Here is a 20,220-nt window from a genome sequence, read left to right on the forward strand (position 1 = left end):
CACGATAAATTTTCACTCAGCATCGAAATGAATAACAATATGTGTATTGCAGCTAAACACTGACATCTGCAGGGCATAAAAAGAACTGCACCCTTATAGACTCGTGTCGTCATCAATGTGAGACGAAAATGGGTGAAAGGTGTTTCAGACAGTCGTAGGGTGATCAGGGTGAGTGTTCACGTTAAAGATGGGCCTGAACAAACTTACTCTTTTGACAAGTACGGTCAAGCTTGGGAGAAATTTGTTCGCTGCACGACTCGCGAAAACTGGAGATTGTCTACATCGCTTTCAGTCGCGGCGCTCCGTTAGATCCAGTGCGAGGAGTTTGGCATATGCTAAAGATCTGTTCCTGGGCAAAGTAAACAAGGTAATGTAAACAAAATGCAGAATAATTAGTTTTTTTCATAATTGACATACCTATTTAAATGTTGAGCACTTAAGCAGGGGGAAAGCGATATATATATACATACATATATTGGTTAAATATTCTGGATAAGACTTTGATTTTACATAAAAAATAATGCATACATCTTTCAGGCTGAAGTCTTTCCCTACCCAGAAATCAGCAATGAAGAATTAGAGGAGATGAACCAACTTGTACAGCCTGTGGAGAAGTTTTTCAGTGAAGATGGTGGGTACAAAGCAAGCATACTTATTGTGCTTGTGTCTATTTATTGTGAGCTTTCTGTACATATATTTTGTTGTATTATATTATACTAACATACTTTAATCTTGTGTCCACTTGTTAATCAAGTCCACTTGTTTAAAGCTCCAGTCCGTAACTTTTTTAGGTTAAAAATTATTCAAAATAATTTGAGAAAATACATAACCAGCCAGTGTTCAAAACTATCTGCTTGCCTTAGCTCGATTCAAAACGGTAAGCTTGTAATAATGTTTTTAATTCCAGTGGTACTGGTGGATTTCCATGGGAAATTCGAGCATGTCTTTGCGTCATTATGTCACATCTGTACACATAAAGAAGAGTGTTGGAGGTGGAGATTTATAGCCTTTTCTCACAGCACTTGATATAATTAAACTTATTAATTTGATGGCGGATCCAGAAAGGTTCAAACGACAATCACCAGTGACAACTAGAGATTCACCCATTGTAAAATGGAAAAGACTTTGGACTGAGTGTTTGGAAATAGAGACTGCAACCGGGCCCAATGCGAAAACAAGGATAAATATCTGAAGGGCATTAAATGTAGTCACGCAATGCTGATGTTGTTAACATTAACAATTTGAGAACAAAGTATAATTTGCACTGTTTGACGTGATATGATAAGCGATCGTTAGAATTAATCAGCACGATTTACTGCAATTTCCAGTTAGTTGATCAGAAGAACAAAAGTGGATGTTACTTAATTGTTCAGATCACATTTTAGGGTGAAAATTATTATGTTGGTCATACTTCTAAAAAGTATATTCTGTGATTCTGAATGCCAGTATCCACACCGGCGCGGTGACTGACAGCCACACACTCTCCTCAAAACATTGGATTCATCCGCGCTGTGCGGTGCCGAGGGTGTTGAAGTACAACTCGCGTGAAATTGATAATTCCGCGAATGACTGCAATTGCAGATTTCGAACAGAGATGGCGACAAAGGGGAAAAACTACAGACTGCAGCTTTAAAATAGCATTTTTCCCATCTAAAACAGCATTTGTCATAACAAATAAAGTATAACAATGTAACTTTAGGTAAAACTGCAGTCCGTAACTTTTTTTGTGTTCCAAATTTATGTAATACACGAGTACATCATGAAACCATTTTCCAAATCGTTTTTTTTTTTTTTTGTCTTTATCCTGAATCACTTCGGTGCACCTTTTATAAGTGTTTATATTCAGACTATTTTAGACTGGTTTGGGTTGTACCACTGCGGCGTAGCCCAGTACCTGTCCTGCGTGACTCGTCATAGACATAAACAGAGGGAAGTAGATCCGGCTACAATGTTCTTCCGCAAGACGCATGCGGTTCTGTTTATTAACCGCTAGAGCCCCAAAAGTTTGGACTGCAGCTTTAATTAATAATTAACAGAAATACTTTTGTGCTTTAGTGGAAGCAAGTAAATCTTCCATTTGTACAATGGAAATTTAAAATCTTCTTGAAGAATTTTAGATGTTATATTTAAAAAGTTGTAATACCTGATCTCAGCTATTCAAATGACTGAGAAATGTCCTTTTTTCTGTACTTGTGCAAATATCACCTTTAGTTGATTCTAAGAAGATCGACCATGAGGCCGTAATTCCTCCTGAGACTTTAAATGGGCTGAAGGAACTGGGGCTGTTTGGGATCCAGATACCTGAAGAATATGGTGAGACTGACCTCTGACCTCATACGAGAGACTATTTCTAATATACCGCCAGAGAGTTTGATCTGCTTGTTTGCATGTTTCCTCAAGGCGGTCTGGGCCTCTCAAACACCATGTATGCCAGGTTAGGAGAGATCACTTCTTTAGATGCGGCTATTGCGGTCACACTTGCAGCACATCAAGCCATTGGCCTGAAGGTAAGCGAACGACTTTCTGTGTTGCATTGTGGGTCCTATATTAACTACTATGTTGTTTGATATTTGAAAGACAATTTACATAACATAGCCACTGCATTTTAGGGAATTTTGATTGCTGGAAATGAGGCTCAGAAAGCAAAATACCTTCCCAAACTAGCAACAGGAGAGCATGTTGCAGCTTTCTGCCTCACTGAACCTGGAAGGTACCGTATTTCACCTAAGATTTAGAACCGATCCTTTTTCAGATCTGCTATGATTATTATTTTAAATGAAATGTACTCTCGTGTGTTAGCGGCAGTGATGCTGCATCTATACAGACACGGGCCACGCTGACAGAAGATGGGAAGCACTTCTTGCTCAATGGCACAAAGGTGACAGATTCAGTCAGATCATTCTGTCTAGCTTAGTGAAATCTCTTCACTGGCTGTATTTCGATTAAATCTTGTTGTTTGATCTCAAGTTTTGGATTTCCAATGGAGGATGGGCAGACATCATGACCGTGTTTGCCAGGACAGAAGTTGTTGACAAAGATGGCCAAAAGAAAGATAAGATCACAGCTTTCATTGTAGAGAGGGCATTCGGTGGCATCACCAGTGGCAAACCTGAGGACAAACTAGGCATCAGAGGATCAAACAGTGAGTTTGAAAGATTATTTATATATAACAATTTTGGGAACACTTTACAATAAGGTTCATTAGTTAATGTATTAACTAACAATGAGCAATACATTTGTTACAGTATTTATTAATCTTTGTTAATATTAGTTACTAAAAATACAGCTGTTTGTTCATGTTAGTTCACAGTGCATTAACTAATGTTAACAAATACAACCTTTTATTGTAATAATGTATTAGTAAATGTTGAAATTAATATCAACTAAGATTTATAAAGGCTGTGAAGTATTGTTCATTCTTAGTTCATGTTAACTAATGAACCTTATTGCAAAGTGCTACCCAATATATTTATTGATCAAAATGAAGTTAAAAGGATGTTTGTGCCCTTTTTTGGCACGCACATTCATTGAATATTTGTACTTTCCGTAGCTTGTGAGGTGTTATTTGAAGACACCAAGGTGCCAATCGAGAATGTAATTGGTGAAGTCGGTGGTGGTTTTAAGGTGATCCAAGCACACAACCAGTGCATTTTAATAACACTATGATAACATAAAGTGTTGCATTGACACGTGACGTGTGCATCGTCTTTAGGTCGCTATGAATATCCTGAATAATGGGCGCTTCAGCATGGGCAGTGCAGGTGCAGGGATGATCAAGAAGCTGATTGGTGAGAACATGATTAATTGAAAATTCACAACACATCCTTTAAATTGAAATCTCTAAACTATCCATCCTTTTCATGCCATGTGATTCCAGAGTTGGCATCAGAATATGCAGGCACGAGAAAACAATTCAACAGGAGCCTTTCTGAGTTTGGAATGATTCAGGTACATTTTTAGTCATATTGAATTATTCTGTTGGTATTATTTGTTTACTTTATTAGCATTTTATTTTACTTGGACACAGGATAAGTTTGCTACCATGGCTCTAAATGCGTTTGTGATGGAGAGCATGGCTTACCTCACTGCTGGAATGATGGACCGTCCTGGAGTCCCAGACTGTTCTCTGGAGGCCGCTATGGTCAAGGTGAAGTAACTTGAAATCATCATCACATAAACTTTTGAATGAAAACCCTCACACTGGAGCTGCTTCTGACATCATCAAATGAGCCTCAGCTGTGTTTTTTAGGTCTTTAGCTCTGAGGGCAGCTGGATCTGTGTGAGTGAAGCCCTGCAGGTTTTAGGAGGCCTGGGCTTCACCAAGAACTACCCCTACGAGCGCTACCTCAGGGACTGCCGCATCCTCCAGATATTTGAGGTACAGAAGAGCATGATTACAACTGTAATATGTGTGTTATACTGATATGAAAGGGAAGCACAGCTGTATGTGTAAGCTTTGTGACAAGCTCAGACTTGTGAAGTACAGGGGTGCTGTGAAATAAAATTTACAACATGTTATGTGATTATTTTAAATAAATAAATTAATTTATTTGTGTTTTATTGTCTTATTAATTAGATTACTTTTTGAAAAATGAATGGCAGCTTTAATTTGTGTAGTAATAGTAAAGAAAATCTGTTTTTGACCACCAGGGGGCATATTGACAAACGTAAGTTCCAGCACAAACGTGCAAAAACAATTAAATGAGAAATGCATTATATAATTCTGTTTCTTTTCTTTATTTCTCTCTCTGTTTGTAGGGTACTAATGAGATTTTGAGGATGTACATTGCACTTACAGGAATGCAGTATGCCGGAAAAATACTAACAGGAAAAATAAAGTATGTAAGAAATATATACATTTATAAATGTGTCATTCTTCATGATTAATTCATATTTAAAGGGTTAGTTCACACAAAAATAAAAATTCTGTCATCATTCACTCACACTCATGTCGTTCCAAACCTGTAAGACTTTTGTTCATCTTCAGAACACAATTGAAGATCTTTTTGATGAAGTCTGAGCCAGCTCTGTACCTTCCATAGACTGCTACACAACTGACACTTTGACGCTTCAAAAAGTTCATAAATAGATCGGAAAAACTTATCCATATGAATTGAACTGTTTAGTCTAATTTTTCTGAAGAGACTTGACAGCTTTATAATATATGATGAACAGATTAAATTTAGGGTTTCATTCACATATAAACATTGATCAGTGAACATAGTCAGAAGCTCAACCGAAACTGCTTGACGCGTGAGAATGAACCTCATTCTCATTGGTTCTCTAGCAAGCATGCTTGTGCTTCCATTTACAATAACTGATGTTTGCATTGATCAATGTTTAAATGTGAATAAAAGCCTAAATTAAATCTGTTCATCATATAATCGAGTCTCTTCAGAAAATGTTGGACTAAACCGCTCAATTCATATGGATTAGTTTTAGGATCTCTTTATGAACTTTTTGAAGCATCAAAGTGTCAGTTGCGTAGACTGTCAATGGAGGGACAGAAAACTCTCAGATTTCATTAAAAAGATCTTCATTTGTGTTCTGAAGATGAACAAAAGTCTTACGAGTTTGAGTGAAGAGTAAGACAGCTGCATTCTTTAACATGTGCAATTGTCTTCTCACAGGGAGATGAAGAAGGGGAATGTGGGGGTGGTGTTTGAGATTCTGGGAAAGAAATTGAAGGACTCAGTGGGGAAGACGGTGGACTTTGGACTGACCGGCAAAGATGGCGTTGTGCACCCCAGTCTGACGGTACAGAACCAATGCTGCTTGTGCTCTATTTGACTAATCAGCAATAATCATGACACCAGTGGTCATAAAATGAATGTATAGATTACGTCATGGTAATAATAACATTGATGTCCTGTAAATGTCCTGTCACCCTCACATCTGATCTCGTGTAGTTCTCCTGCCATTGACATGTCATCAGCCGCAATCCTTCCTTCTGATCTCTCCTTTAAATCCGTGTGGTCGAGTAATTGAGCCCAGCTTGTTTTCGGCAAAGTGATGATGTCATCATTCTCCCACAGGAGAGCGCCAAAATGTTTGAGCAGAACGCCGCACTCTTCGGCTCTACTGTGGAAAGCTTACTGTACCGATATGGAAAGGTAATAAATAAAATAGTTTCATGCAAAACCTTACATTATTTTGAAACTTTGCAGCTGGTTTAATGAAATTATTATTATTTATTGTATAATTGTTTTTACAGATTTTTACTTCAGCGTTTACCATTTGTATTTATTTTGATCAGACACTGGATGATGGATATTGTCATGCCGAAGCAAAACTCTTTCTTTCTGTATAAAAACTGCTATATTTATAGTAAGCCAAGCTCATAGTCACCGGTCCCATCAATCTCACATTTTCCCCACCATCAGTTTTTAATCGGCGTTTGTCCACATTCCTCAGATGCTGCCAGAAAATGAAAAATGACCATTCGTTTAACGAACAGCCATGTTATTTCTTTCGGTTGCTATCGCAACGCACAAGGTAATTAGCGTGGGCCGTTAGCGCTGCTGGGACCTGGTCTCTGGTCCCTTCTTTCCTGTTAGGCTGAGGTAATGTTCATGTGTGACACAGCTGGCCTCACTCTCTCTTTTCTGAATGAACGTCTGTGTGGCCGTGCCGTTGTATTCAGACTGCAGTCACAAGAGTGCAGCCTGGAAGCGCTTCAGATTTCCACACTTTTTTCTGTTGGAGCGCACAACATTTCATCTTCCTTCATTCTCATTTGCAGGAAATATTTAAAGGAATAAATCCCCCCGCCGCAGTGTTTTTGCCTACATGCTGTGTGAAATACGAACTGTATAAAGGCAGGCACAGGATGTGCTTGTCTCTTTATGGGTATTTCCGTAAGGACGGCCTTGATTTGTCCTACTTTGAATGACCTAGATCAACTGAAACATCTTGAAATATGATATTTAGACAGTGTTTAATTCTAGATACAGACAAATGTGAGCTTCGATGTTTATCAGTAACATTTTATATGATACAGTCATTTTAAGCTAATCAAAAAGGTTTTTAAAATCATGAGAAACTAATTTAGTAAAGTTTGTCTGGTTGTGTACACTACCGTTCAAAAGTTTAGGGTCAGTACAATGTTATTTATTTATTTATTTTTAAAAATGAATACTTTAATTCAGCAAGGATGCATTACACATTTTTCAAATGAGTAAAGACATTTATAATGTTACAAAATCTATTTCAAATAAATAGCTGTTCTTTTGAACTTTCTCTTCATCTAACAATCCTCAAACTATCACGATTTTTCCACAAAAATATTAAGCACAACTGTTTTCAACATTGATGATGATAAGAAATGTTTCTTGAACACCAAATCAGCATATTAGAATGATTTCTGAAGGATCATGTGACACTAAATACTGGAGTACTGTCTACTGACAATTTAAAATCATAGGTATAAATGACATTAAAAAAAAAAAAAAAAAAAAAAACTCTAATATCACAGATTAAACAGTTGAAACTTGGTCTGTTTCAGACAATCGTTGAGGAGCAGCTTGTGCTGAAGAAAGTTGCAGATGTATTAATTAACCTCTACGCCATGACAGCCGTCCTGTCCCGCACCAGTCGCTCCATCAGCATCGGCCTGCGCAATCATGACCATGAGGTAACAGACTCTTAAACCTTCCTCACTGAGGTCACAAGGTCAGGCAAGTGAAGGAGCACGTAACCTGGACCTGTAAACTGGTTTACAGTATTGAGACTTTTTTGTTCAGTGTTTAGTCAAAGCATTTAAATGAAGGATCCAGTGGTGAACGAGTACAGATTAGGGCAGAAAAAAAGAAATGCTTCATTAACTGAAATGAGAGAGGACTTAACGTGAAAGGATCATTTTATTTGTTTGTGGATATTGCAATGTGAAAAATCATGCATTTCTTCTCAGAAGTCCCGGGAGGCATTTCAATAAGCTAAATTGTAATTTATAGCAGCACAGCGGGTTTGATTTTGCATAAGAGAAACAATTGATGGAAACAATTTAATGACTTTTTTTATTTAATGCTGATTGCTTGCAATTGGCTTTATCCAACTTAATAGGATGTTATACATGCTTTTAAACATACACTGGCATTCAAAAGTTTGGGATTGTTAAGATTTTTTTTTATGTTTTTGAAAGAAGTCTCTTATGCTCGCCAAGGCTGCATTTATTTGATTAAAATCAAATACTGTAATATTGTGAAATAATATAGCAATGTAAAATAACTGTTTTCTATTTAAATCTATTTTAAAATGTAATTTAGTCCTGTGATGGCAAAGCTGAATTTTCTGCGTCATTTTTCTGTTGATTCTCCTTTTGTTAAATTTATTGTAAGGTCACAGAGTTTTGCCAACAAAAAGTCATTATCAAGGAAATTTGCTTGCACATTAATTTTAAAATCGTTAATGTAAACGACCTTGTTAAATCTCCACTGGCTTTCAGGTGCTGCTCACCAACACTTTCTGCAAGGATGCTCATTTCAAGAACAACTTCTTGTTGACTCAGCTTCAAAAAAGTGAGTAAAACGCACAGCTATAATTGATACCAGCCGCCCTCGTTTTATTGCATAGCAAGACAAAGCGCTTGCACATGTTGTAGAATTTCCTCCACAACCTTACAAACCATAAGTCAGTCACTAACACTTGCATGCGCTTTTCATGCTGTTCCAATTACCATCCACCTAATAACTCCAGTCAATGCGATGCATTAGATCAGAGCGTTCAGATTTAGTGAATGATTGGGGTGTGTGTTCTCTACAGATTCCCCGGAGAACAACGATGCCAACATAAAGAAGATCGCCCAGGAGGTCCTAGCCAAGAGGGCGTATGTCTGCTCACATCCCCTGGACAGGACCTTCTGACATGGCTCTCGTTGTCCGACAGGCTTCCCACAACCCTGTGTCTCAGTTTAACCCAAAAGAAGTGCAGTAATGATTGAGCCTCACTTTATAATGTTTTAGTTCTTTTTATGTCGGTTTTCCATGACATAGTGCCACAAGTGCTTCTTAATATTGGTTGAAGGACATCAAATCAAAATCATGTTGAAGTAATACCTTTAATGCACATGTAAGGTGATGTCTTTGTTGGTTCTCATCTCTATAATGTTTCTGCTGTGTTTGAAGTGGGCACTTTTCATTGGCGTCTGTGGGCCTTCAGCAGGTTTCTGGGAGGAGTGTATGCTTGGCTCTTCATCCATAAACGGTAAAGCAATTCGCTTGTGCAGGATTGAATGTGGCCTCCAGTAATCTCTGTTAAAAAATCCAATTGTTAAAGCAGTTTCGTTATGAGGTTAAGGTATAACATTTGTTGATTGTTTAATTTCTTTTCTCATTTATGCGCTCCAGAGTTTATATTTGGTACTCTGAACGGTTCACGTTCCTTTCCAAGTTGTGGTATATTAATTTAAACCAGTACAAATGAAAGCACAAGGATTATTTCTAACCGGAAATGGAATTTGCTGTACTGGGATGAGTATCTTGGAATTGCGTTTTTGTCCCAGCTCAGGCTGTGGTTCTGAAAGGGTCCTGGAGCAAATGGAACATTGGCCTCCTTCTCTGCTGAGCCGGTCGTTTCAGAAGGCTGGACCACAGAAATAACGGGAATGGGCTGAAGAAAAAAAAACAGGGATTAGATCTCGAATAGCATGCTTAAACTGTTTTAAAGCATACTGAAATATGTTTGTTGAGAGTTTATCAAGAAAATATGTACATCTGTATCAACTTATCTAACAATAAAACTTGCATAATTTTAAAAATGATATTTGACTGTCATGCATATTTTTATTTTCTGCAGTAATGTCAATTTGGAAAATCTTTTTTTTTTTTTTTTTACTTTTAAAGCCATTCCTGGCCTTTTCAGAGAATATTTCATGGGCTTGTCCCTCAGTATGTCTTGTAGCTTATCCAGGCCTGCTCTCTTCATGTGACATTTGAACTCGGGAAGTCTTCCGCTTCCTGTTAAGCTCTCGCCAAGCAACATCTTCCTCTGGCACCTGTTGTACTGAGCATATGCAGCCTGGAGCTGGTCCTCATGGAGAGCCTCTCCTACGCGAAATACAAGGTAAAACAAGTCCCTTTAGGATCAAATGATCAAGGATGCTGACGGTTATAACTGTTCATTACATGGCTTTCTCGAATACTCGATTCTGATTGGTCAGTCTCTGCTAGTAATGGGGGCTTTTGAAACACTGCTTCATGAAACTTCTAAACATTTATGAATCTTTGTTTCGAATCAGTGGTTCGGAGCTTGTTTCAAATTTGCCAAGTCAATTGATTTCAGCAAACAAGGCTGTTACATCGTACTGTTTCAAAACTTCTAAAGGTTCGTTGCTAGAAACCGATGATTTGGGTTTTCCCATGAACGAGTGTCTAATGTTTAACTGATCTCGGGTCAGTTTTATAATATAGGTTCATTTTTAATTAGTTTCATGAATTTTAATACTTTTGTGTGTGTGTATAATACAAAAAGGAGAATGTTATTTAATTGCTTCTAGTTTGCCAAGCCCTGCCTAATAACGCACAAAACAAGAACACAAATTTCATATTTATTGGCATTTAATTATTTGTACATTGCACTTTCATGATAATGTGCAATTGGTTTGTAAGAGGTGTTTTTATACATGTTTTTATTGAATGTTGAATTTTCGTTGCATTAACTGATTTGGTGCTGCCAGTGTTTTGAAACAGTGAATCATTTTGTGAAGCAATTAGTTCAGTTGATTCAAAGTTTCAAAAAGTTAAGTTTCTCCCCTCACTAGTTTCAGCATTCAGCGGTCAGATATTTTCTAATATTCACCATCTTCCATGGCAACACTGTTTCAGTCCAACTTTTCATGTTTCATTCAAACGCCATCTTGCGTCTCAATTATCGATTGTAGTGAAAATGACATGCGAGAACTTCAGTCCTATTAATGTTTTATTGTTGCAGTGTTGCTAGATCAATTGTTTTGTACATTGTAAGGGGACATTCACACAGAAGGCATTTTTTGTCTTCAAAATTTGAGACGCTGCTGGGCAGTAGAATAAAAAAGTTCCTGAAATTTTAAAGGTGCCTTGTGTAATTTTTAGCGGCGTCTAGTGGTGAGGTTGCGTATTGCAACCAACAGAAGTTACGGTGGCCGACAGGAAAAGATGTCATCGCCTGAGCCAGCAGAGAGTAGCCAGTTAAGCAATGAGGTTTCTTTACAAAGATAAATTAAGACATTAGGTTTACTAAACATCGTTTTTACTGAATAATTATTGCGAATATTATTGTTACTTGTTCATCATTGTGTGAGTGTTTTATTCGCTGATTTTAGCTAGCTTCTTTACACGAAGAACAACATAGTGACGAAACGCTTTTGTCCGTTTAGGGCTACTATAGAAACTTGGTGCCGCAAAATGGCTATTTTAAAATGGCCAACGATGTATGTAGATAGAAATGGCTCATGCTAAGATTATAAAAACATAACGGTTCATCATGTAAGGTCTTTATTCACCACTGAAAACATAGTTATGTATATGATATTGCATTTCTGTCAACAGATCCTCCTAAATATTACACAATGCACCTTTAAGGTAGATTTTTAAAAAGTTGAACTTCTTGAGCACCACATTTTTAGAACAAATTTTATATGAAAAAATAATTCTGTGTGAAGGGCCTCTAATTTATTATTCTTTAGTGGAAGCTTTAAGATACTATAAACATATATTTACCATGTATTCAGTAAAATTCAGTCCATGTATTTACTGATTTGGCGAGTAGCTGTTTAATAAGAATGATCAAGCATGATTTGTTCATGTTAAGAAAATGTTACCAGTCAAATGGATGCTCAAGGGGAGCTCTGGTCCAAACTGTAACGGGGGCTTGGAGTAAAGTTCAAAATCCTGATATCTCTTTATCCATGGCAGCCTGGATCTGGAAAGCGTTGGTTTCAGTTTATTCCCATGGAGAATGTTTTCTCTCCAAGACTGTGAACCAATTGGCATAACAAATTAATGCTTTTAATTTGAGAAGCACACACATAACACATGCAGTTGCTTCAATGGGAGAAACTGCTAATGATAACATCAATCTGTCATCTGTAAGGTTCACATTTTTGGGTGCTATGCTCATGTTCAGCAGGGAACAATAAGTTACAGACTGTGAAAGGCAGATAAATCAATTTCAGGCATGCACATGCTTCTAGATAACGCTTTGTGTCCCATGAGTCAATCAGCATTAGCCCTGTCACTGTACTTGTAACTAAATACTGTTTTAAGCTCTGGGGATCTGTAAAGAGGTGGGCAAGGTAGGTAAACATCAGTAAAACTCTATCTTCTTGCTTAAGCTCTTAGGAATGCCTATAAAGTTGACATTGCACTGAGAGAGAAACATGACACAGATGGGGGTAACGGTGGTATGGCATGACCTCAACCGCACCATTCTCAGCTCCTCTATCCGAGCATCGTCTGGATGCTTTGGGTGCTGGTTAGATTCAAAACTGCTTCTAAAACCTGGGTAAGAGAAGCGAATGCAAGTGGAGTCCTAGAAAGAGGATAAATAGCCACATTTTACTTACAGTTATGCATTGCTAAATAAAGGCTTAGAGGTTGTTTTTATGCATTTCATGGAAATTGATGCCAACCTTTGAAAGTTTTCTGTAGAGTAGTTCTCCACTCTGAGTTGGAGAGTTCATTGTTTGAACATTGTGGTGATGGATGATCTGATCATCAGTTACATTATGCAAAAGAACATTAGGCTTTGACTTTTGCAAGTTGCTACTCGCCCTATGGACCTCTTCGATATTTGCCTGAAACAAAAACTGCCTTTAATCAATTGCTAACTCAATTTCCCCCCTTTTTTTGAGACCGTAAACTTTTTTTGTTAAACGTACAGTATCAGTAATTCATTACCTGAAGGAAGTCTCTCACATTATTGCCCTCATTCTGTTTCCATTGTAAATATTCTGTGTTGAAGTTGTCTAGAGGTATTTGAGTTCTCATTCTAATGTTAAGATGATCAGGTGTATCCTGAGATTCCTGGGACTCTGTCGCCATCCATAGCTCTTTTCTCCTGAGATCCGATCCAAACTCCTTGCTTAAACTGAGAACCATGTTGGTTGATGGGAACAGGTTGAGGTGCACTGCTTCTTGAAGTTTCTTTGCTTGGCTGATGTGGCTTATACTGATTAGTTGCAGATTAGTATACAGATTAGTTGCAAACATTTAAACTTTCTTGCACAATATCTCTGTATTTCACAACATTTGTTCATCTAGGTTTAGCAGATTTAGCAAATGCTTTTTTGTGAAGTATATTGCATCCAAGTACACAGTACTTGTCACCATGTTGAAATTGTATACACACCAAAATACTCTACTAATCCAAACACTGTTCTTCCTTTGTATAACCATACTGAGAAAACCAAGAAAAAATGGACCATGCTGGAACCTGTAAGGCAAAGAAGATGTGTTTGGGTGTAATTGCAATTATACCGTTTCATGGCTTCAAGACAGGCACGAGGAACCGTATTCCTGATAAACACCAGAGGCTCCATCATAATGGTCTCAAGTGGCCTCAGAAGGCAAATCGGACTCAGACCCACGTCAAGCATGTCATACAGTCGGTTTGAGAAACTCAATCCTGAGTTATACAGCACAGTCACCTGTTCCTCCTCATCTCCATCCAACCTGGAAAAGATCAGATCGGTCTGTATGATCTTCAGGAATTTTTGCTTTGCTGCATATTGGTAAATGTTGTGCACATGTGGGAGCATTTTAAATGATGACTTTCTTACTTTATAGGCACTGTAGTCCACAGTCTTTTGACTGCTTGATCCTTCAATCCTTCCAGAACAAGAAGGTGTAGAGCCGTATCCATCAAATGAAATCCAGTGAGAACATTTAGCCTTTTGTTCTTTTTTTCTTTGGCACTTATCTTATGACCAGATAGGACCCTTTGAATAGTTTCCTCTGGATAATGATTTAGTTGGAAGGCATCTGCATTAATTTGTAGAATTTCGGATGTCAGTTTGGCTAAGATGCGAGTATTATTATACTTAAAGACATAAATGATGCGACCAAAAGGACAATCTCCTTCATTGCCATCTTTAGGATGGAGGGGGTAAGCTATCTGCACCTGGACTTTTAGTTGGGCGTCAGCTTCGAGATAATGACCCACTGGCATTGCGATATCTGAGGAAATCTCAAAAGAACTTCTCTGTTCATTTTTCTCAGAAGCAGAACAACGAATGGGCAATGTCAGCTTCAAATATCTGCATCCTCTGAGAAGATCTGAAAGATCTAGTTTTGCTATTCCATATGGATCATGGTGTTCAGTATCTGCCTTTAAGGCATTATGAATAGTCCATAGATCTACACTTGCTAGTTTGGCATCATTGGGGTCAGTCCCAAATACAGCGGGTGTGCTGGACGGTTTTTCATTTTTTCTATCCCGATCATGGACTTCGATCTCCATTGGTGGACCTCTAAGAAACTCAAACAGCTTTCCAGGGCTCCCACCGGTAAAAATCACATTCACATCCTTAAAGTAGATCTCAGCGTTGGGATCATGGCCTTTGGTTCTGTAAATAGGCTTGTTGTGGAACTTGTACTGGCAGTAGACAGGAAGGCATTTTTCCTATTGAAAGATGAATTTGATTATTCCTGTATTTAATGTAATATACTATTAATGTTGAGTAATGCAACTAATCATTTCTGACATGGCATACCTTCAGTACATGGAAAGGAACGGGAGATGATGGCAGAGAAGCAGATAAAACCGTGATGACTAGTGGATTGAGTTCAGCCTTTAGCTGCTCTGATATAAGTGGCTGATCAAGAGTGATATTCCAGAATCCCTCTTTCACCTCTCCGGAACAGAATTCCAGGCAGTCAATGAGCATCATACTCCCTAGCATGAAGTCACAGTACATGTTTAAAACATAGGGCTTAGATTAAGCCAGGATTAGGCCTTGGATCAATTAGGACATTTAAGTAGCTTTTATAAACGTGCCTTTACTGGTGTGCTCTCCTGAGATAAAACAGGTTGCTTTCTGTTAAAACACCTCAAACATGCAGTTTAGTCTGGGACTAGACTTAAGCTTTGTCTGTAAAACTGGGGGAATGACTACCATTCTAAAGTTTGGGGTCCGTAAGTTTTTGAAAGTCTCTTATGCTCACCAAAGCTGTATTATTAAAAATAGTAAAAACAGTAATATTGTGAAATAATATTACAATATCATTTCTTTTTAAATATATGCTAAAATATCATTTATATCTGTGATGCCAAAGCTGAATTTTCAGCATCATTTCTCCAGTCTTCAGTGTCATATGATCCTGAAATCATTCTAATATTCTGATTTGGTGCTCAAAAAATATTTAATATTAAATGATGTTAAAACAGTTGTGCTGTTTGATATTTTTTGGTGGAAACTGTGATGCATTTTTTTTCAGGATATCGAAAAGTTCAAGAGCAGCATTTATTTGAAATGCAATTTGAACTCTATTGTAATATTATAAGTGTATTTAATGTCAGTTTTGATCAATTTAATGCATCCTTGCTGAATACAAGTATTGATTTCTTTCAACAACAACAAAAGTCTTACTGACATTAAACCTTCAAACAGTAGTGTATATGTTATAGTTTACTTGTGGGAATGTCCTCCGACCACTCCCATATTCTACATAGCTGCCTGTAATTCTTATAAAGTGCATATGAGAATTCTTTCTTTAATGGATAATAGTTTGGTGAAATAATAACAGTACTGAATGATAGCCTCCATCCTGTAAAATCCAACCCTGCAATGAAAGGAGCTACATGTGATTTGTCTGGCTCGGCTTTATGGTAACAAGGCTAAAATATTTCCCAAGTGAAGGCTTTCATCAGGAGCTCCTGCTGGGGGTCTGGATGAGACATATCAAAAGCTAAAGAACTCGGTCGGCTTTGGCTGGTGCCATTCCACAGCCAATTAGAGGCTAAGTATCACGAACCCTGCAGGGAAGCCCTCTTACATGATCCACCCCACAGCGCTCAGGCATAAGGGAAACAGCCCCTAAATGGCTGGCTGCCTCGCTGAAGTCATGATCATGATGTATTGTATAAACATAACATTTACTTACAGGAAACCTGTGTATGAGAGCCTTATGAGTGGGAGAATACAACCGCTTTTACTTGATCCTAAAACTACCATAAGGACTTTAATGCAAGTATCTTACACGGTGTCTAATAATGCTATACAAGAACATGAATCTTTACATGTTCAACAAACATACATGAACTACACTCTTCTGAGATTGCTAGGAAGAAACTACCTGCAAGAAGAGGGGCGATACTGAGTTCCAGAGAGGCGGCTGCCTTTTCCTGGTTCGCCTCCATGATTTCTGCAGTGTCCTGGGTGGGTTTCTGGAAGAGTGTCGTCTTAGTGGGTGCTATTTGGCACTTTTCTTTTGTTAAGCCACTTTTAATAGGAACTAAAAAGAAAGACAGAAGTAAAGTGACCAATGATGTGCTATTTCAAGAGCCATAATGATAATATTGTGATGAGGCAATTTGTACACTCTAAAAAAAAATGCTAAACCCAAATTGGTTTAAATTTTTTAAATAAAACTTTGGTTTGGTCTGTATTTGACACAAACATGGGTTGATACAACCCAGCATTTGTTTAGAGTGTAAATATAGATGTATCAATGTACACTACCTTTCAAAAGTTTAGAGTCAGTACGTTTTTTTTAAAGAAATTAACTCTTTTATTCAGCGAGGATGCATTAAAGTCTTTTGTTACAAAAAGATTAATAGCTTTTGAACTTTCTATTCAACAAAGAATCCTGAAAAATCACAGGAATAATAATAAAATATATTCAAATAGAAAACAGTTATTTTAAATTGAAATATTTCACAATATTACTGGGTTTACTGTATTTGTGATCAATTAAATGCAGCCTTGGTGTGCATAAGAGATTTCATTTCATTAAATCTTACCGAACCCTGTAACTACTTTTTATCCTTATAACGTTACTTTGGCATCAATATGACGATATGCAATCAAACATATGCATATTGTTGTAAAACATAATAATCATTGATCATTGTAAGTCTTTTATTAGCATTCATAAACATTAGCATTATATCATACCTGTGGCAGAGCGAAGCTCCAAACGCTTTCTATAGTCAGCTGATACTGGAGCTTTGCTGTTTTTCATAGATGTCCTTGTTCTCCGGTTTTCCTTCTCATAGATAGCTCTCATCTTAAAAACCATCTTCCTGATGCCACCTTTGAAGATATTTGATGTTGCAACTGAATATTTTTTCCAAGAATGATCAAAAATGATGCATGTTGTATTGTGCTTTGTGATACAAGTATGAGGATGTAACTACGTATAGCAATGCATGTGAATTTCACACATGAGATCCATAGTCATGTTTCTGCCTACTGTGATGTAAATTAATGTCTTTAAATTCGTTAAAATGGCCCCCTTCTGAAGTAACTGGGTAAGACAAATTTGATTTGATTTATTCGTCTATCACATTTCACTTTGTAAAGTCATTATGCTCTGCAGTGTCTTAAACTGTAGAATAGATCTTGCTGTATAAAAGAGGTGTTCAGACCAGTGAAAGTTACAACAAAGGAAAACCTAATTGGAAGCACAATCAATAAAACAGTGGTGGATCGTACCCATTTGATCTGAATCCTCTCCAGACCTCTCCTGTGGAAGTCTGAAGGCTTTGGGTCTGTCATTCCTGGCTTTGAAGGATATCTTGTCTTTGCTGTCCCATACTCTAACTGTGACCTTATGGGAGGCCATTTTAATTAGGAGCTCTCTGGTCACATTGACTTTCAGATTCTGAGACCAACTCACCCACACCTGGTTTCCTTCTCGCCAAGGCTTCAGCACCTTGACAGAACACATAGCACATGATTTCGTGATTATCTGAAGATTTTTTCTATTTTAAAAAGACAAAAATAGAATTGCACTGCCGTTCAAAAGTTTGGGGTCAGAGAATTTTATAGTTTTATTCAGCAAGGAAACTATTAGTTATTTGCAAATTGAAATTTGGAATGTTGCAAAATATTTCTATTTAAAAAAATGCTGTTCTTTTCAACTTTCTATTTGTCAGAGAATCCTAAAAAATTTACGGTTTTCACAAGAATATAAAGCAGCATGACTTTTTTCAACATTGATAATAATAAGAAATGTTTCTTGAGCAGCAAATCAAATTAGAATGATTTCTGAAGGATCTCAGCTTTGCCATCACATCATTTTTTACTGTATTTTTTTTTATCAAATAAATGCAGTCTTGGTGAGCATAACTCAAAAACATTGAAAAAAAAAATTCCAACTCCAAACTTTTAAATGTTAGAAAAAATTGTTTTCATGATTTATCACAACTTTTTTCTTTAGTCAAATCAACTTAGATAATTAATGTGGTTCCGATAACATAATATTTTGAGTTTCTATTTATTAAACCAATCTCCATTGTATTAACTCAAATTTTAAATTTCAATGAACACAAAATTTTAAGGCAACCATAAAACTTACTTTAAGTTAAACCAACAATATTTTTTTACAGTAGCCTACATAAAATATAAAATATAAATTTTATATAGCCCTATAAAATATTTAATGTCATTAAAACAATTAATTAATGAATTAAAACACATGCAAAGATCATTCTCAAATGTCCAAATTATTCTTTCTAGGTAGACCAAACGTGTTCACCCTAAACAGCGAGGTGCACAGAAATCCAAGAAGGCAATTAACTGAAACTCTAGTCCAGCTTTCTTTGGGTTAGTGATGCACAAACTTGTGCATAATGTATTAACATTGACTTGATAAGCAAACAGTTGTTGTTGTCAATCTAAGTAGTAGTTAGTATTATTCTAAATAATTGAGCATTTACAAGCTCCTGCTTATTAACCCCTAATTGATTCCAATAGTTTACCTTAGTCTCATTGGCCATGTAGAGTTTAGCCGCTGTACCAAACATCACTAGATCCGCTCTGATTGGTTCAGGTTTATCAGGCAGCATGTTGTACTCAATGCAGTAATAGCCCTCAGCTCTGGGGGCCTCCACTACCTCACTGGATGGCTCTTCCTTTGGCGCTTTTTTTCTTTTCTCAGAATTTGTAAAATACTCCTCATGTTCTAAAAAAAACCCCCCACAGAATAATATTATTATTCACGCAAAGTTTTATGACTATTTAGGCATGACCATGTCAATTTATTTCATTTACTAGTGTCAGGAAAAATGATTTCATCATCACACATAAAAACAATACCATCCCCATACCTTTAAAGACTGCTAATGCAATGCTGACTGTACAGGTGACAACATAGCTGGAGTCTGTTGTGAATGTTGTTATGGTTTGTTCATCCACAGAACTGGATTCTGGCATCTTCAAATATGCATCTTCACTTTCGTCAGCATCAGGTCCACAGTCTGTGAGGAGTTCGGCGTTTAAAGACAAATCTTCACTTCTCTTCCTGTCAGGTGATGCTGAGTCCCTGCATTCCATTGAGTTCTAGAAATATTGGTCTTGGATTAGAAGATATTAAAACTATCAAAACAAATATGGTAAGTTACTATTGTAGTGTAGCCTACTGGTTTCAGATGGCAATACCACAGTAACGTTACATGATAAAAATCGTCTGTATCTTATTGTATGTAGGCTAGCCTATAATTTCTAATTTAAACATTATGTAGGCTAATTAGCAAGCACTATTATTTTATAAAGTTCAACAAAACTTACTGTACCATAACTGACAGCTGTTTTCCAGCATTCCCCTCACCGCTACTTTTATGTTTTAATTGAGCGCATAAGCATTAGAGAACTTTGAAACGTTGCCTTTTGTTATATGGAATGCTTTGCGTCGCCTTGACAACCGGAGTCGCGTGAACATAATGAAGCGCGCGCGCTGGTATATAGGATATGACAAGCGGCTCATGGAACACAGTCAACAGTAGTTACACAGTGGCCAATCGACATTCGACTCCACCGGCACTTCAAAGCTTTTACTTACTAGAGGTTGAAAGGAAAAGATTGGTTCTGCTATAGGCAGCCTCCATATAAACCAATTCCCTTGCAGCCAAAGAAAACTTTAGGAAAAGTAACTCTGTGTATTATAAGGGTATATTCGAGTATTAAGGGAAATTCCGAAGTTCTCTGGCTAATTAATAGCCTACGTTACTTTGCAATGTACGGTGAAAAATGCATTAAACTTAACGGGACATTACATTTAAAATGTAACAGTAATTTTGCTGTTC

The 20,220-nt window shown here is 37.2% G+C and overlaps 2 protein-coding genes across 2 annotated transcripts; one reads left to right on the forward strand and one right to left on the reverse strand.

Moving 5' to 3' along the window:
- The first annotated feature begins 112 nt into the window (after positions 1–112).
- On the forward strand, positions 113–9,757 carry acad9 (acyl-CoA dehydrogenase family, member 9). Its single transcript, XM_056251422.1, has 18 exons — positions 113–367; positions 538–631; positions 2,212–2,313; positions 2,401–2,507; positions 2,610–2,710; positions 2,800–2,878; positions 2,968–3,142; positions 3,551–3,624; positions 3,713–3,788; positions 3,878–3,948; positions 4,028–4,147; positions 4,250–4,378; positions 4,759–4,838; positions 5,631–5,757; positions 6,036–6,113; positions 7,505–7,633; positions 8,444–8,516; positions 8,761–9,757. Exons 1-18 carry the CDS (start codon positions 188–190, stop codon positions 8,859–8,861), a joined length of 1,896 nt encoding a protein of 631 aa, XP_056107397.1. The 5' UTR covers positions 113–187; the 3' UTR covers positions 8,862–9,757.
- On the reverse strand, positions 9,056–19,473 carry cfap92 (cilia and flagella associated protein 92 (putative)). Its single transcript, XM_056251333.1, has 15 exons — positions 19,246–19,473; positions 18,898–19,100; positions 17,630–17,849; positions 17,090–17,227; positions 16,269–16,427; positions 14,687–14,868; positions 13,754–14,595; positions 13,452–13,646; positions 12,873–13,143; positions 12,605–12,769; positions 12,400–12,504; positions 11,795–11,948; positions 9,832–10,043; positions 9,443–9,606; positions 9,056–9,248 (listed from the first exon to the last, which is right to left on the reverse strand). Exons 1-15 carry the CDS (start codon positions 19,469–19,471, stop codon positions 9,056–9,058), a joined length of 3,429 nt encoding a protein of 1,142 aa, XP_056107308.1. The 5' UTR covers positions 19,472–19,473.
- Positions 19,474–20,220: the final 747 nt, after the last annotated feature.

This window comes from Rhinichthys klamathensis, unplaced genomic scaffold (genome assembly GCF_029890125.1).
Source record: "Rhinichthys klamathensis goyatoka isolate OS25496 unplaced genomic scaffold, OSU_Roscu_1.1 h1tg000082l_1, whole genome shotgun sequence".
Classification (NCBI taxonomy): domain Eukaryota; kingdom Metazoa; phylum Chordata; class Actinopteri; order Cypriniformes; family Leuciscidae; genus Rhinichthys; species Rhinichthys klamathensis.